This window comes from Pteropus medius, unplaced genomic scaffold (genome assembly GCF_902729225.1).
Source record: "Pteropus medius unplaced genomic scaffold, Ma_sr-lr_union100, whole genome shotgun sequence".
In the NCBI taxonomy this organism is placed as follows: domain Eukaryota; kingdom Metazoa; phylum Chordata; class Mammalia; order Chiroptera; family Pteropodidae; genus Pteropus; species Pteropus medius.
Window position 1 is genome coordinate 2,419,607 of NW_024354550.1, and position 14,712 is coordinate 2,434,318.

Here is a 14,712-nt window from a genome sequence, read left to right on the forward strand (position 1 = left end):
TGTGGGGCTCAACAATTTTCAGTTCTAACATGTTCCCAAATGTTGCTGAAGCTGCCAGTCTGAGACCATATTTTGAGAACTACTGATTTAGTGTATGGTCATTATAGTATTTTAATGAATTTGAAAAGTATTAGTGGGGTCTCACAGGTTCCCTCATGATTACAGTTGTCCTAAACCTTGTGTTTTAAAGAAGTTCCTACAAGTCTTAAGTTCTACCTATTTGAAATCTATACAGAATTATTTCAAAGCATAATTTTGGGGGAGTAGGAAGAGAGGATTATAGTAATCAAAATGAGTCACTTAAACCAAAATGAAATCTGCCATGGACGAGAGCTTTATGAAGTTCCAAGTTTTAAATTACAAGCTATAAATTAAATTTAGCCCAGTAAATTATAAGAAATTTATTGACCTAAATCTTAAGACTAGATTAAAAGCTGATATAAAAACAAGCAGTTTCCCCAGGTCTTGAAAAAGGTCACTTCTGTAAATAAGTACTTCAGATTCATTACTAGGAATGAATAAAATGGCTTTTAACTACAAAGCAAATGTAATAATAATACTTACCTTCAGCACAAGAGCCACATGTAATTCCCTGTATGTGGCTTATAAAAGGAGTAATTTCCATATGGTGTTTGAGCACTTTGTGTCTCACTAGTCAGTTATACAGCAAACACAAACTACTTTGCTGTTATGATAGAATATCATAAATTATTGAAGATAATTTATAAAAGCTTTGATGATACATATGAAATTTCTAAACTTTTGACAGGACTTGAAAACCAATGCAGAATACTAATTCTGCTCAATTAGAGAATTTAAAATCTAAACCAAAACACATTTTGATAGCTACAATATGCAAAATCTAACTTTATAATAGAAATAGTACCAATTTCTTGTCACTAATACCTCAGTAGTACACTGATACCTTTATAAGAAGCATCATGAAACAGCTTAATATTTTCCTCTTCCTCTTCCATCCAGCATCTTTTGTGAGAAGCACTTATAAAAAGCACTAGTTTTGGCGACGCTATAACAAACATACACATAGTATAATGATATATTTTACTACGCTAACAAAGTATTGTTTATAAAGAAATTTTTATAAATTCAAAAATAGGTCGTTGGTAACATGATTACCTTTAAAGCATTGATTTTCATTTACAACATTACTTCATTGATTTTAAACAGAAGTTCCATCTATAAAATTTCTACAGCTTTTCCTTTTTGAAAAGGAGGTCAATAAAAGCAGGTAAGATACTCATAACTTCTAGTTCAACAATATCAACTTCATTTCACAGCATTGATTAGTAGAGAACATTTTCAATTAAAGTGGTATACAATTTACAAAAATAGAATGATTATATAAGGCGAAACATTGTCCTCCATTATGAGGAATGTGTGTATGTTTGTGTGTATATATACATATACATATTTATTATAAGTGTCACTATTAAATAGCCCTTATTCAAGTATTTTTCTCCGGTATCTCTTGAATTAATCACCTTGCTATATTATTTGTAAATACATAAAAAAATAAAAGGTTAATCTAAGAAAAAGTTAAAAGTTTCAGTGTACTTGACTTAAATATTAGCCACTCACTTCAGTGAAAACCTGATTTGAATTCAAAGCACGTTTAGGTGCCATATTAAGTTTAAAAACTTAGTCAAAAATATAGATACACTTAAGTGTCATATATTTAGTAAATTTTCAATGTGCCAACATTAGAGCAAAATTAAGTCTGTAATAATCTATTCATCACCCGATCTTAAACAATCACCCAAATTCGTTTATATATTATATCTAAAATAATACACTAATATACAATATACCTGCTTACAAACACATAGGTAGCCATAAATAAAACTTTATTCTTCAATTTCATTTACAAGCTACCAAATATTATGTATCGTACACAGTGCTGAACACTTAAATGGCTGTAGTCATGGAAGAATCCAGACTGAATGGAAAGCTGTAGATAAAGATAAAAGCAAAATAATACTGTAACAGAAAGGTGGCAAAAACATGGTTTTGCCATAATAAAATCAATCAGATTTGTAATTATACATGAGTTCTGGTTAAAACAAAGTCTGAGTGCCATGCGATTCTCAGCTTTATTGTTTGCAATCTGGCTAAAGTTTGTATAGTTATTTTCTTCTGCAGTTATTAAAATTAAAAAAAAAAAAGTTAAAAACTATAGCAGCAACAAGCAAACCCTGTGACAGGAAGGCAAGGGTTAAGAACTAAAAAAAAGTTTATACAGTGTTTTCAGGGAAAGTGTGTGCAGTTTATCTCCCGTCAGCAGGAGTTCGACTGAGCGACAACATGATTCGGGCAAATCGCTCACAGAGTTCATGCGTGGAATACGAAGGTAACTTCGGTGGCTCCTGGAAACCCTTAATCTCCGTAGAACAATCAAGCAATTTTGGCAGAAAATCTGTCAGCTTCTCTTGAAGGTTTGCTGCAAATACAATTAGAGGTAACTAAGGACAGAGAGCGAGGGAGATAAACGATCATCTTCAACGTGATTTCTTAATTTGGAGTGATCAGTTAATGTTTCATTTCAAAATATTTAAAATAATTACTATTTTGGGGAAAGAGGTAAAATATAAATGGCAAAGGAAGAGTGCACGGCTTAGTTTAGAAATAAAAAGTAATGATGTGAATTTTATAGGATAAATAACATCTAATTCTGCACTTAATCCCAACAACTAAGGTGGGTGCTAACACCTTAAACTTACATTCCATTTCTTGTCCAAGGTAAGAACACCATCGATTTCTCATGTCTTCCACAGCGAGTATATCTTTCTCTTCCATTTCATCCACCAATAACAAGGGCAAAAATGGGACAATAAACTCATTCATGATAATCAGACCATTGTTTACTTCTCGATCCTCTCCAGATTCAAATAGTTCTGCAGCTTGCTCATTTAATTTCTTAATGCAATGAGAAAAAGAACAGATTTGTTTCCTTTTTAATGAAATAAAAATACCCATAAGTGTTAATACTGAAGACAACACAGTATGTTCACAAACAGCATTAGAAAAAAGGGCGATCAGGAAAAATTATCTCAACTTGTCCTAGCATGAAAAATCTCTTAGAAAAAGCTATATTCATAACAACAGAAATAAGAAGTGGGGAAAATATTGTTATCATGTTTTTAAAGTTTATGTTCAGCTTATATCACTTTGATTATCATTACAGGGGTCAATTTTTATTTATTCTCCAGAGGTGAACTTCTCCCAATTCTAAAATTTAATAAGCACTCAAAGTAATTTTAAAAATAAAGAAATTCAGACTCCATATTAATTTTTAAAACTCTTCATCATCTTCTCTATAAATATCAATGGAATAGTACTGCTATATTCCTTGGTACAAAAACATAATCAATTAATTCATTTATCCCGTTAAAAATTTTTTACTGAGTTCATGTCATATGCCAGAAACTGTTCTAGATGCAGGGGTATCCAAGTGATTAATACAGAAAACTCTCATGGAGCTTATAATTTGGTATAGGATCAGCAAACTTTTTCTGTAAAGGACAAGATAGGAAATATTTTAGGCTTTGAGGGCCATATAGTTTCTGTTGCAATTACTCAACCGTGTCACTGTTGCACAAAGGCAGCCATATGTAATATGTAAATGAATGAGTATGGCTGTGTTTTAATAAAACTTTATTTACAAAACTGAGTGACAGACTGGTGCAGGCCAAGTATGCTGACCCCTGATATAGGAGAACGGGGAAGTGGTAAAGAAACAGACGTAAGAGATAGATAAGGAATATAGGTAAAATAAGAGCTATCTATTTAAGGGTTTAGATTTGAAATCTTATATTTATAGCATGATAAATATAATTTTTAAATAATTATAATTTTAAGCTGAATTTCAAATACAAAAATTATAGTGTTTATCTTTGTATTATGTCATTCCTGTGCAATTTATCTTTACTTTGGAGAGAGGCTTATGCTAAACATCTAACTCAGCCACTAACCAATTATTTAACCTTGAGCAAAAAAGTAATCTCTTGGCTTCAGTTTCTTTACTTGAAAAATAGAATACTATTATACCTCCTTACATAGTGGTTAAGAAGACTAAATAAGATAAGCCTTGAAGTATCTACTATAATTTTACAATATGAAAGACATCACTATTATTCTGAAACTTTATGTTAGGTTTGGTATGACTGAGTTTGTTTTCAGAAAATTCTGGAAGTAGTATACTAGAGAGCAGACTGGAAAGGAGTAGTGATCGAAGTCAAGAAAGAGAGAGGTAGACAGGGGAAGGAAGATGAGTCTCAACTAAGGCAGAAGTACAACGGGTATGAAGAAGAAGGTATAGAAAATGGTGAAGCAAATGAAATCAACGGACTTGGCAACTATTGGATGAATGGAAAGGCTGAATCAAAACATGTCCTGGTAATGCTTTAAATATAATCTGTCCAAAACCAACCTTGTTTATGTTCTTAAGATTCCCTAAAGCCAAACACAAAACCAAAAAGTCAGATAGCTTTGATGACTCTCTTCTTTCTACTCAACCAATATGGTATTATAACCAAAAAAAAAAAAAAAAAACCTGCTATAAAGACTTTTAAAAAGTTTATAATAGCAGCAATATTTCAGCACAAAGTGAAAATATTTGAGGAGTAAACTAATGACTAGGTGAAAAAATATATTGTATTACAATGATCCTTTGACTTATATATACCACATATACTGCTACTTATAAAAATTCAGAAATATCTATTACTTTTCTGAAATAATGATAATTCTTTGTGCTCTATGCAGCCCCTCCTCTCCCACCAAAAAAGGGACTGGTAGAGGGATGAAGAAAGCTAATATAAAAATGTAATCCTTCTGATCCAATTTTGAGAACATTAGGATTTATCACATGCAACACTTAGGACCCATAAAGAAGGGATAAAGAATTGAGTGTATTCTCCTATCTTAAGGGAGTAGACCCAAATTATAGGCATCATCATGATTCTTACCCCATCAGAGTTTATAGAGTCAATCACTTATATGAGTCTGGAAAATTTGCCCAATGTAAAACAAAATGATAAACATACTATGTACATTCAACTTACTAGTAAACATTCTCTTCTATAATGTGATATCAACTCTTCATCATGTCCTCTGTATGGGCCTTTGGACAAGAGTTCTTTGTTATTCTGATAGGCACAGATAAGGAATAGCAAGGAATCTATATAACTTAAAAATAAAGAAAAACATATAGTATTAGTATTTCACATTTTAAAAGTCAACTAGAATTATAAAACATTTTAAATAAACATTTAAATTTAGATTTTCCAGAACATTACAATAAAAAAGACCATCTAATGCACTGTATGCCTGAGAGCATTGTTTTAAAAACAAATACATGTGAAACTAGAAGATAGTTAACATCTTAAAAATAAAAAATGAAAATCAAATAGCAAAACAAAACAAAAAAATTTGGAAGAAAAGCCATAAATGATGAATTCATGAAGTTCATTTTGTCTGCTTTGGCATTTATTTTCCTGATGTCTTTCACTTCGATTCAAAATTAAGACCTTGTGCAAGTCAACAAGCTATTTGTTTAACAACATGTCATTTTTGTATGAAGGAAGGTGTTTGTTTTTTGATAACAAACATTATTTGATTCATTCAGTGACTATTTGGTTAGGTTTTTTTTCTATCAGGTATAGTTCTAGTCGTTGAGACAAATTTACAGGTAGAAAGGAGAATATCTAAAGGAGATGATGGAAGTAGAGAGGTAAAAGAATGCTTCTAAATCTGGGAAATTAGTGGGATGCAAAGAAACAAAAGAAAACACTAACATAAAAAGCTGACAGGGTAGACCTTTGTATTATATTTAATATAAGTAATATTCATGTTATATTAATTAAATCTAGATATTATGAAGTTCAAACTAGTTTTAAAAAAGGTAGGAGAGGAAAAATATTTAAGTGTTATAATTGCCTCTAAAATAATTATCCTTCTTCTAACATGCAATAGGACAAAATACATACAGCTATATATTTGTATAACTGACATACAGAAAATAGTTTAAGATACCATCATTATTTCAGTTTGTCCAATCATATCTCCCCATAGATTAATTCAGAAAACTGTAGCATCATAACAAGTGAAATATTGTAAAGAAAAACTATCTTTAAACTCTAGCATACACTGCTAATCAGTGGTACTGTTTATTATTTAATTTCATGTACTTAGATATAAATCAGTGCTATATGCCAAAGATTAAATGTACATTTGGAACTTAATGCATACATTTGTGACAAATAGAATTACATGTTTGAAACTATGTCTTAAAAAATAAGTTATTTGAAAATGGTTTGTTCCAGGAATTTGTTTTCGAGAAAACTTAAGATTATGAAACTTTATTTTGAAATAATATGGATACAGTCTCAGCTAAATATTTTTTGTTTTAGTTATGAAATTAAAAAGAAAGGATGATAATATCAAATGTTGTTTTATGCAACTAAGTTGAAGTAATTCGCTGGCACATCTACTTTTTCTTTTATAGCTATTAAGTTTCCTGTTAAAAAGGTATCTCCTGAATGACATTCATATCTGGCCTCCTAGACCTCGTCACCTCTCCAAGAATAGCCCTGAAACCATGACCTTGTTCTAATTTTCTACTGAGGTGCACAAAATGTTTTAAAATATTATCAATACATTTTCAAATAGATCAGAATAAGATTCAGCAGTCCAGTTAACCACATTCTTATTTAAGATAAAATAAGATCGTAGCTTGGCATACTTTATGTTTCCTTATACTCTGTAAAATCATGGTTGCAAAAAACATGATTTTACTTCACTACTCACAGAATTGACAATAACCCATCAATCAATATTCTATTCATGGCTTTTAATGGTTATGTATTCATTAAAAATAAGTTTGACACAAAATTTTGGCAATATTTTACATGCTGCTAGCTATGGTAACTGCTGTATTTAAAGTGATAAAATTAACTTTTTTTTTTTACAATGTTCCATAAACATTATTTGTTATCGTTACTAACTTTCTATCTGATCTTTCCAATTTAACATTTGGTATACTAGAATACTGACTCTGAACAAGTATACATTTGAGAATAAGAAAATTATGAAATTTCAATGTACTTTCCAGTTACAGTTATATCTTAAAGACCATTAACAAATGTTAATAAAATAAGCTAATGTAAATGCTACTGTAGAGAGTATGAAAGTGATAGTTTCATCTTTTTAATTCTTAAAGAAAAAGGTAAATGAATAACATTTTTTGTGCTTATCTGATTTCATTAAATTATACAAGAGTACAGAGGTCTCTATGTTAGTTTTTCTCTCCCTAGTTAGTTGTGTGACTTTGACAAAGTCATTGCACTGGGGGATTTATTTATTTATATTTTTGTTTGTTTGTTTTTAGCATTTTATTGTTAGTTTCAAGTATACAGTACATTGGTTAGACATTTTATACAGTTTATTAAGAGATCTCCCTGATTATTCTTTCACCAATCTGGCTCTACATACAGCCATTACATTACTGTTGACCACATTCTCTATGCTGTGCTCCACATCCCCATGACCATCTATCAACTACTAATTTTTACTTCTTTAACCCTTCACCCCTTTTTCCCAGCTTCCAACCCCCTTTCCCTCTGGCTGTCACCAGATTGTCCTCTATATTTGTGAGTCTGTTTTTGATTAGTTTGTCTATAAAAAGAAAATGCCTTTTTGGTCTTAGACATTCTTTCTTTGTAATGTCATATTAGTATTTTTCTTACATCAGTGCAAATCTCAGAAATCCTAATGTGAATTTGAATATTCCCATTAAAGAAATAAAACCTAGACCAAAGTAATAATAAAAGAGCTATTGATCAAAATAGTTTCCTATTTCAATAACCAATGTGAATTTTCTTACATGCAATGACTAGGACTTTAATAATTTGTATCTGAGTATTTAAACTTTTTATTTTTGTGTGATAACTTCTAAAACTGTGATAAGTGTAAAAAAATAACATTGTGTACTGTCTAATGAATAGAGCAACACTTCCTCAATAGAATTTTCTGTAATGATGGAAGTATTTTAATCTATTGGCCAATATAGTAGCTACTAGCCAGATGTGGCTACTGAACATTCAAAATGTGGCTAGTCTGATAAATTAAATTTTTAGTTTTAAATATTTTAATCTAAACTTACATTGTCACACATGGCTGGTGGCTTACCATGTTGGACAGCATAATTCTAAAAGTAAAGGTCTATGTTGTTATTAAAAAAGATAGCATCATTATCTCAATGACTGTAATATGGCATTATTTACAGTACAAAACTTTCTAAAACAAATCGCTAGTCAAGTAAGTTAATGTTGAAGGATATAAATTAAGAAATATGTGGAGAAATAAGTAAATGCAAACTAGCGAGTAATCTGCAATGGTAAATAAATCAATATCTACCTTTTCTTCTTGGTAACAAAATAATAATTATATTATAGTTTAATAAGTAGAAATGCCTTTAAAATCATTTATAATTTAAATGAAAAAGTCTAAAATGTGTTTGCAGTCACAATACTTAGAAAACAAGAGATCAGTTTCCTACAACTATATTTTTTATAACGCCTGAAAGGTAGGTGCCTGAAGGTAGGGAATACAACTTCCACGTGCTTGGAGACCAGCTTCTTTGGTCCCCAGCAGACTTCTGGGTTCCATCTAATCCTATCTATGCCTAAACTTCAGCTGCAGGGTTTGAGAGCTGATAAAAACAAAGACACTATTGCCAACCTTACACATTTAATTTAAAATAAAACTCGCTGTATTAACTGTGAAATTTCTCTGTAAACCTAAAACTGTTCTAAAATAAAATGTTTATTAAAAATACCTATTGTGAATAAATCTTTTCTATAGATAAGGTCATAGCTGAATAGAATTAAGTACAAAAATTAAGCTCTTTTTTTCGGATGTGTCAACTTTTCCTTACCTTTCTCTCTGAAAATTCTCTAGTCCAATTATGAGATACATGGTTGTTTCCCTGAATTTCCTATACTCCTGATGCCACTCCTGTAGGTGAAAAAAATATTAATAGCATACAGAGAAAGATATTAAAACTCTAATAAAACCGTTCATAAAGTAATATATTGTTCTGATAACTATTTGAATTAATAGAAGCAAAGAGTTCAAAATTAAGATAAACTTGACTTAAATCAAGGTTTTAATTTCTGACAAGACTATTTATTAGTAAATAATAAATATAAAAATTATTAGATACAGATGAGGAATTAAACAACAAAGATCTCATTAGAAGATAACTGAAATACAAGGACAGGATAATCAACCAGGTTCTCTTTCTCTCAAAATTTCTCAGTATAAAAGCATATTAAATATTATTATACATTTGTATCACACTGAAAGTAAGAGGTAAATGGAAGTTACTACTCTAATATAAATCAAAGCTTGAAGTCTGTTATTTGATGCCAAATTTCAAGAAACTAAAAGGAAAAAAGTTATAGTTATAATGAATTTATTTAACCTTTTAATTTTGCCAAATTTGTTTTAAATTTGATTTTAAATGTAGTAGCTGAATAGTTTATTCTTTTGAGATACAGTGAAAAGGATAGACACATTTCACGTTTCACTACCCTATCTTAAAAAAATAAAAAAACAATTATGGGGCATCTCATAGGACTAAACAATTCAGAAATGACATTCTATAATTTTAGAAAACAAATAAAAAATCATGATTTTTTTCTTAACTTATTTAATAAAAATTGATTCAAAGAAAACCACAACTAAAATACACGATAGAATTATCCTAAAAGAGATACTAACAATAAAAGCTTTTATGTACACATTCTTATAAGCAAATTAAAGTAAGAAACATAAAGACAGATCAGTTATTGGCCAACTATATTCTCCCTGATATAAACCATTTTAATTTTTAATTTTAATTTTTTGAGGCATAATTTTCATACAATTAGACCTTAATAACAAAGGCAAAATTTGTCTTACAAGTATAAAGTTAGCTTTCCTGGGGAAAATATTCAGATTGCCATTCTATTGTCATCAGAATTGCCTTAGAAGTTGTGAGTAGGTAAACTTTTTCTATAAATGGCTAAACATTAAATGTTTTATGATTTGCAGGCCATGCGGTCTGTTTACTCAAGTCTGTGACTAACGAATGAAAAGACACATGAACAAATGGCTGTGTTCCAATAAAACTTTACTTATAAAAATAGGTGGTTAGCTGGATGTGGTCTGCAGGCCAAGGTTTGATAATCTTTGCCTTAGAGAAAAACAAAGATATGTGAGATATACAAAATCCCAAAACATGTTATGTGTTAGATTTAATGGCTCCGCAGTTAGAATATGAGTTTTCAGAATAAAAATATGCTGAATCTAAAATGATGAAACAACTTTGCAGAAGAACTGCAGAATCAAATCACAATTAAAAATTAAGTCCCATGCAATTTGAATTTTGGGGACAAGGCAGAGTTAGCAACCGATTTGCTTGCCATCTCTGGCATGTATCATGTGTCCATTTATTTATGGATATGTTCTTAGATCTTCTAGGATGCTTTGTTGTTATAATTTACCAATTCTTATGTTAACATTAATTGATTCCTCATAGAAAAAGCCCTTCTATCTTTTTCTTCAAGAATGTCAGGGCTAGACTGAGATCTTTGCATTTCCTTGAAATTTTTGAATCGGCTTATCAAACTTCCTAAAACAACTTGCTAGAAGTTGGAAAGGGACTGAAGTGAATCAATAAATCATTTAGGCGAAAACTGTCATCTTTACAAAACCAAGTTTTCCAAACATGATATATATTATCCATTAATTCAGGTCTTCTTTAATGTCTCCTAAAATCATGCAAATTCTTTGTTAAATTTATTTCTAGATATTTCATAATTTTGGATGCTATTCCAAATGATGTCATTTTAAAATTTAATTTTCTGCTTGTTATTAGTGTCAGGGAATAAAATTATATTTGGCATAGGGTTGCATGTCGCAAAGCTCTTATTAGTTCCAATAAATTTATCAGTAGATTTTGTTTATTTTATCTAGGTATAAAATTGCAAATAATGATAATTTCGTTTCTTCTTTCCCAATCTTTTCCTTTATGCTGATTTCTGTTGCCTTACTGTTCTGCTTGAACTTTCAGTACCATTCTGAAGATAGCAGATATCCCTGTCTTTTTCCTCATCACAAAGGAAAGCTTTCAATGTTCACAATTTATATATATTTGCTGCTGTAATTTTGTTGTGTTATGTTTTTTGAGGCACTCTTTAGCAGATTAAAGTAGCTACCTATTTTCCAGGTTAGCTAAGGGCTTTCATCAAAAATGAGTGTTTTCTATATCTTTTCTTTTATCTGTTATAATATGGTGAAATACACTATTTAAGGGAATTTAAAATAATTAAGTTTGTAAATGGGATCAAACATTAATCAAAGGCACTCATGAGAGCAACTAAAAATTCTAGATTTAGAAATAAGACTATATACATATATGAATAAAGTATTATACATATTTAACAATACACACACACACACACACACACATATACTATATATAGTAGAAAGTTAAATGTAAAAGTTTGAAGAGATACTAGTAGTTGAATTGGTAAAGATTTTAAAAAGTATTAATTTTAAAGCCAAAGAAAATACAAAGAGAATTTTGTGCACGAAAATTACTGTAAGCACAATATTAGTACGCTAGTGTGCATTCTTTCTCATGGCACAACACTGTCCAATAATGACAAATATATATGGCATTCAAAGATTAAAATGAATTTCTAACATCTCCCAAAAGATGTTATAAAACAAATACAAATGGCTTCATATAGTATAGCATTTAAGAATGCAGGTTCTATTAACAAGTTGTAACCTGCTAGCTGTAGAAAAACTTTGGTCAGGTTATTTAATCCCTCTATACCTCATTTTCTCAGGTGCTTAATTTTGCTAAAATGAAAGGAAGATCAGTGAATGACAGTTCAACCTCAATCTACAGTTCAGCCTCTCAAAAGGCACATTACCTCATATTCCTCCAAGTTTACTTCTTCAGGTTTTATCATTTCAAGTTTGGCTTGAGCAACTTTCATTATGTTGTGACACCTTTAAATAAAAGATATATATTCCTAAATCAAAAGCAAAATCCATAAAAAGTTGAAAACTGTGTTATACAAAACCAAACTAACACATATGAAAATGAAATCCACTGTCATTGAAAAATAGCTTTTTGAGAAAACAACTCTCAGGTAACCTTAAGTGAAAAATTTGTTCTTTTGGACGAATGTTGGATAGTTACAAAGTATATAAAGAAGATAGCATTGATAATTCTAAGCCAAATTTATCATGTTATTTATATATGTTTTAAATTACGTTTTATTAATAAAGTTGCATAGATAAAAAGTTTTAAAAAATGATTTATATATATTAGGCAAGCTTAAGAAACATGAAATCTCATTTCCCCCCAAATGGCATTATTTGTAAATAGTTAAAAGGAATCCAAAATGTGCCTAACGTTTTGGGTAAGAATGGAAACATTCCAATAAATTTTATGATCAGAATCATAGCTAAAGAAATCCTCATGAAATATATTTAGTTATCACACACACCTTACTCTGTCTTTCAAGCACAATAGAAATTAGGTTATTAAAACAAATTGACTATGTACAGTCCCCAGGACAAATAATTGCAAAAAAAAAAAAAAAAGAATTAAAAGTCAATGTGATTATTCCATAAATCTCTTCCCCAAATTTAAGAGCATATATTTATTGGAACACAGTCCATTGACAGCCCAGATATAAGGGCCATAATCAGTCATATTTCTGAGTTTTGTAGTCATATATAACAAAATCAGTAATGCCAAAACTACTACTAATTAAAATAGTTAACAGCCAACACTCACTAAGCACTCACTGTCTACCAGCTATTGTTCAAAACCGTTCACTTTATCCTAAATTTCACAGCAGACACATAGTGAGGCAGGAATCAATCCTGGAAGCTTTGTTTTTCTTCATAGTCTCCTCTGCCAAACATATTTTTAATTCAGTATTTTTGAGACAGTCATAAAAGGATAATCATTTATTTCAGAATTAAAATATGATTACAGTGAAGCCTATATTTCTTTTAATAGTATTCATTTTAACGAGAGTAAATTTTAATTTTTAACATTAGTAAACAGTTTTAAGGGGCTTCTAAGAGAAAGTATGTTTTGGTAAAACAAAACTAATTTAACCAATTATCTGACCCAAAATATCCATAGTGTAAAGATTGAGAAATTCTTTATTTCTTTAAAATATTGAGTTCCAAAAGGGCAGCAATTATAGTATACTCTTTTGTGTATCATTATATTGCTTAGCTCAGTACTTTGGTTCACAATTAAAATGTATTAAAACCATCTGAATTATTTTTAGTTCAAACTTTTGAAGGTCATGATTATAAAGTAGATAAATTACAAAGCAACTGCTCGAATTAAGTGCAGTCAAATTTTGTGCTGTACTTTATCTTACATATTTGTGTATATGTAAAATGAACATTCAAAAATTGCATTGAGAGCTATAAAAAGACAAACAATTTGAGCATTTTCAAATTACCTTTCATCAAAACTCAAATTTCTGTCTCCAAATTGTTCTAGTAAAGTTTTCTCAATGATTTTCTTTGGTGCCTGGTTCTGGATAAAGTAGACCACTACATGATGTAGACGATAATCTGTTTCTGGTGGGGTGTCTTCTTGGGCCAATTTAAGCAACCTTGAATACTCCAACTTAATTGCCTAGAAAATGCAACAAAAATGCCAATTTTGGTTAATTATAATAATTAAATCCTTTAGTATTGTAACTTTAATTATTCTTGCATTCAAATACTTTTTTCCTTTTAATCTAAAGAATATTGTCCCATGTTCCGTAGTTTAAAAGAACTTTCTGAAAACTGACCACATAAACCCTTCCTATCCCTTCACTATGTTTTGTTTCCACGCAGAGAAGTGACAAAATAAACAATACATTTAAGCTATTTAATTCTGTAAAACTTATTAGAGGCTGGTCAAAGTCTATTCAGAGGCATCCCAAGATTGAGATGCTAAGTATCTCCTACCTTATGCTTTCTAGTATCAGTCTGATGTATTGTCTAATTTCCCAAATTCTGAGGCTGAAATACAGGTTCTCTAGAATAACCATATCTGAAAGAAAATGGCTCTGGAATGTATAATATCACTATAACTAATTTTTAGCTTAATAATCAACAAATAAGGGATGAAAATGCAAGTCCTGAGATTGTAGTTACCCCAGAATGAATTTGTTGTTTCAAAAGTATTTGCATTTTGTTAGTATATTAATTCTTTATTAATTAATATTATCTCTATTACTACCCTTGATGCTTGAGCTTACTTTACAGAGAGAAATACCTTATAATTTAAAACTAACTATAACAGGAAATAAATACTAATACATGTTTCCACACGTGAGCAAATAATTTGGAAAATATTTCTCATATAGAAATATGTGTAGTTATAGATCAAATACTGATTTACAAGAAGTTTATATGATTAAAGATAATAATTTTTAAAATATTCATTTATCTTAGACTTAAATCTAAATTCTAGCCCTATTAACTATAAAATATTTTGGAGCTGCATGAAAAATACATTATAAAAAATCTATTTTACTGGAAAGATTTTTCCTTTTATTAAATGAATAACTCTCTTAAGCAATTCTTGGCCATACAGATATTACCATCTAT

The 14,712-nt window shown here is 29.9% G+C and overlaps 1 protein-coding gene across 9 annotated transcripts in view; it reads right to left on the reverse strand.

Annotated features, from left to right (window-relative positions):
- Positions 1-955: 955 nt before the first annotated feature.
- The window catches only part of USP25 (ubiquitin specific peptidase 25), a 111,602-nt gene continuing 97,845 nt past the window's right edge, over positions 956-14,712 (reverse strand). For all 9 annotated transcript variants that reach the window (XM_039855101.1, XM_039855098.1, XM_039855099.1 and 6 more), the window contains 6 exons: positions 13,569-13,747; positions 12,006-12,084; positions 8,954-9,033; positions 5,082-5,205; positions 2,739-2,934; positions 956-2,458 (listed from right to left, as the gene is read on the reverse strand). In XM_039855101.1, coding sequence (XP_039711035.1) covers positions 2,286-2,458; positions 2,739-2,934; positions 5,082-5,205; positions 8,954-9,033; positions 12,006-12,084; positions 13,569-13,747 — 831 coding nt within the window. In that variant the 3' untranslated portion in view covers positions 956-2,285. The remainder of the gene's footprint in view (positions 2,459-2,738; positions 2,935-5,081; positions 5,206-8,953; positions 9,034-12,005; positions 12,085-13,568; positions 13,748-14,712) is intronic.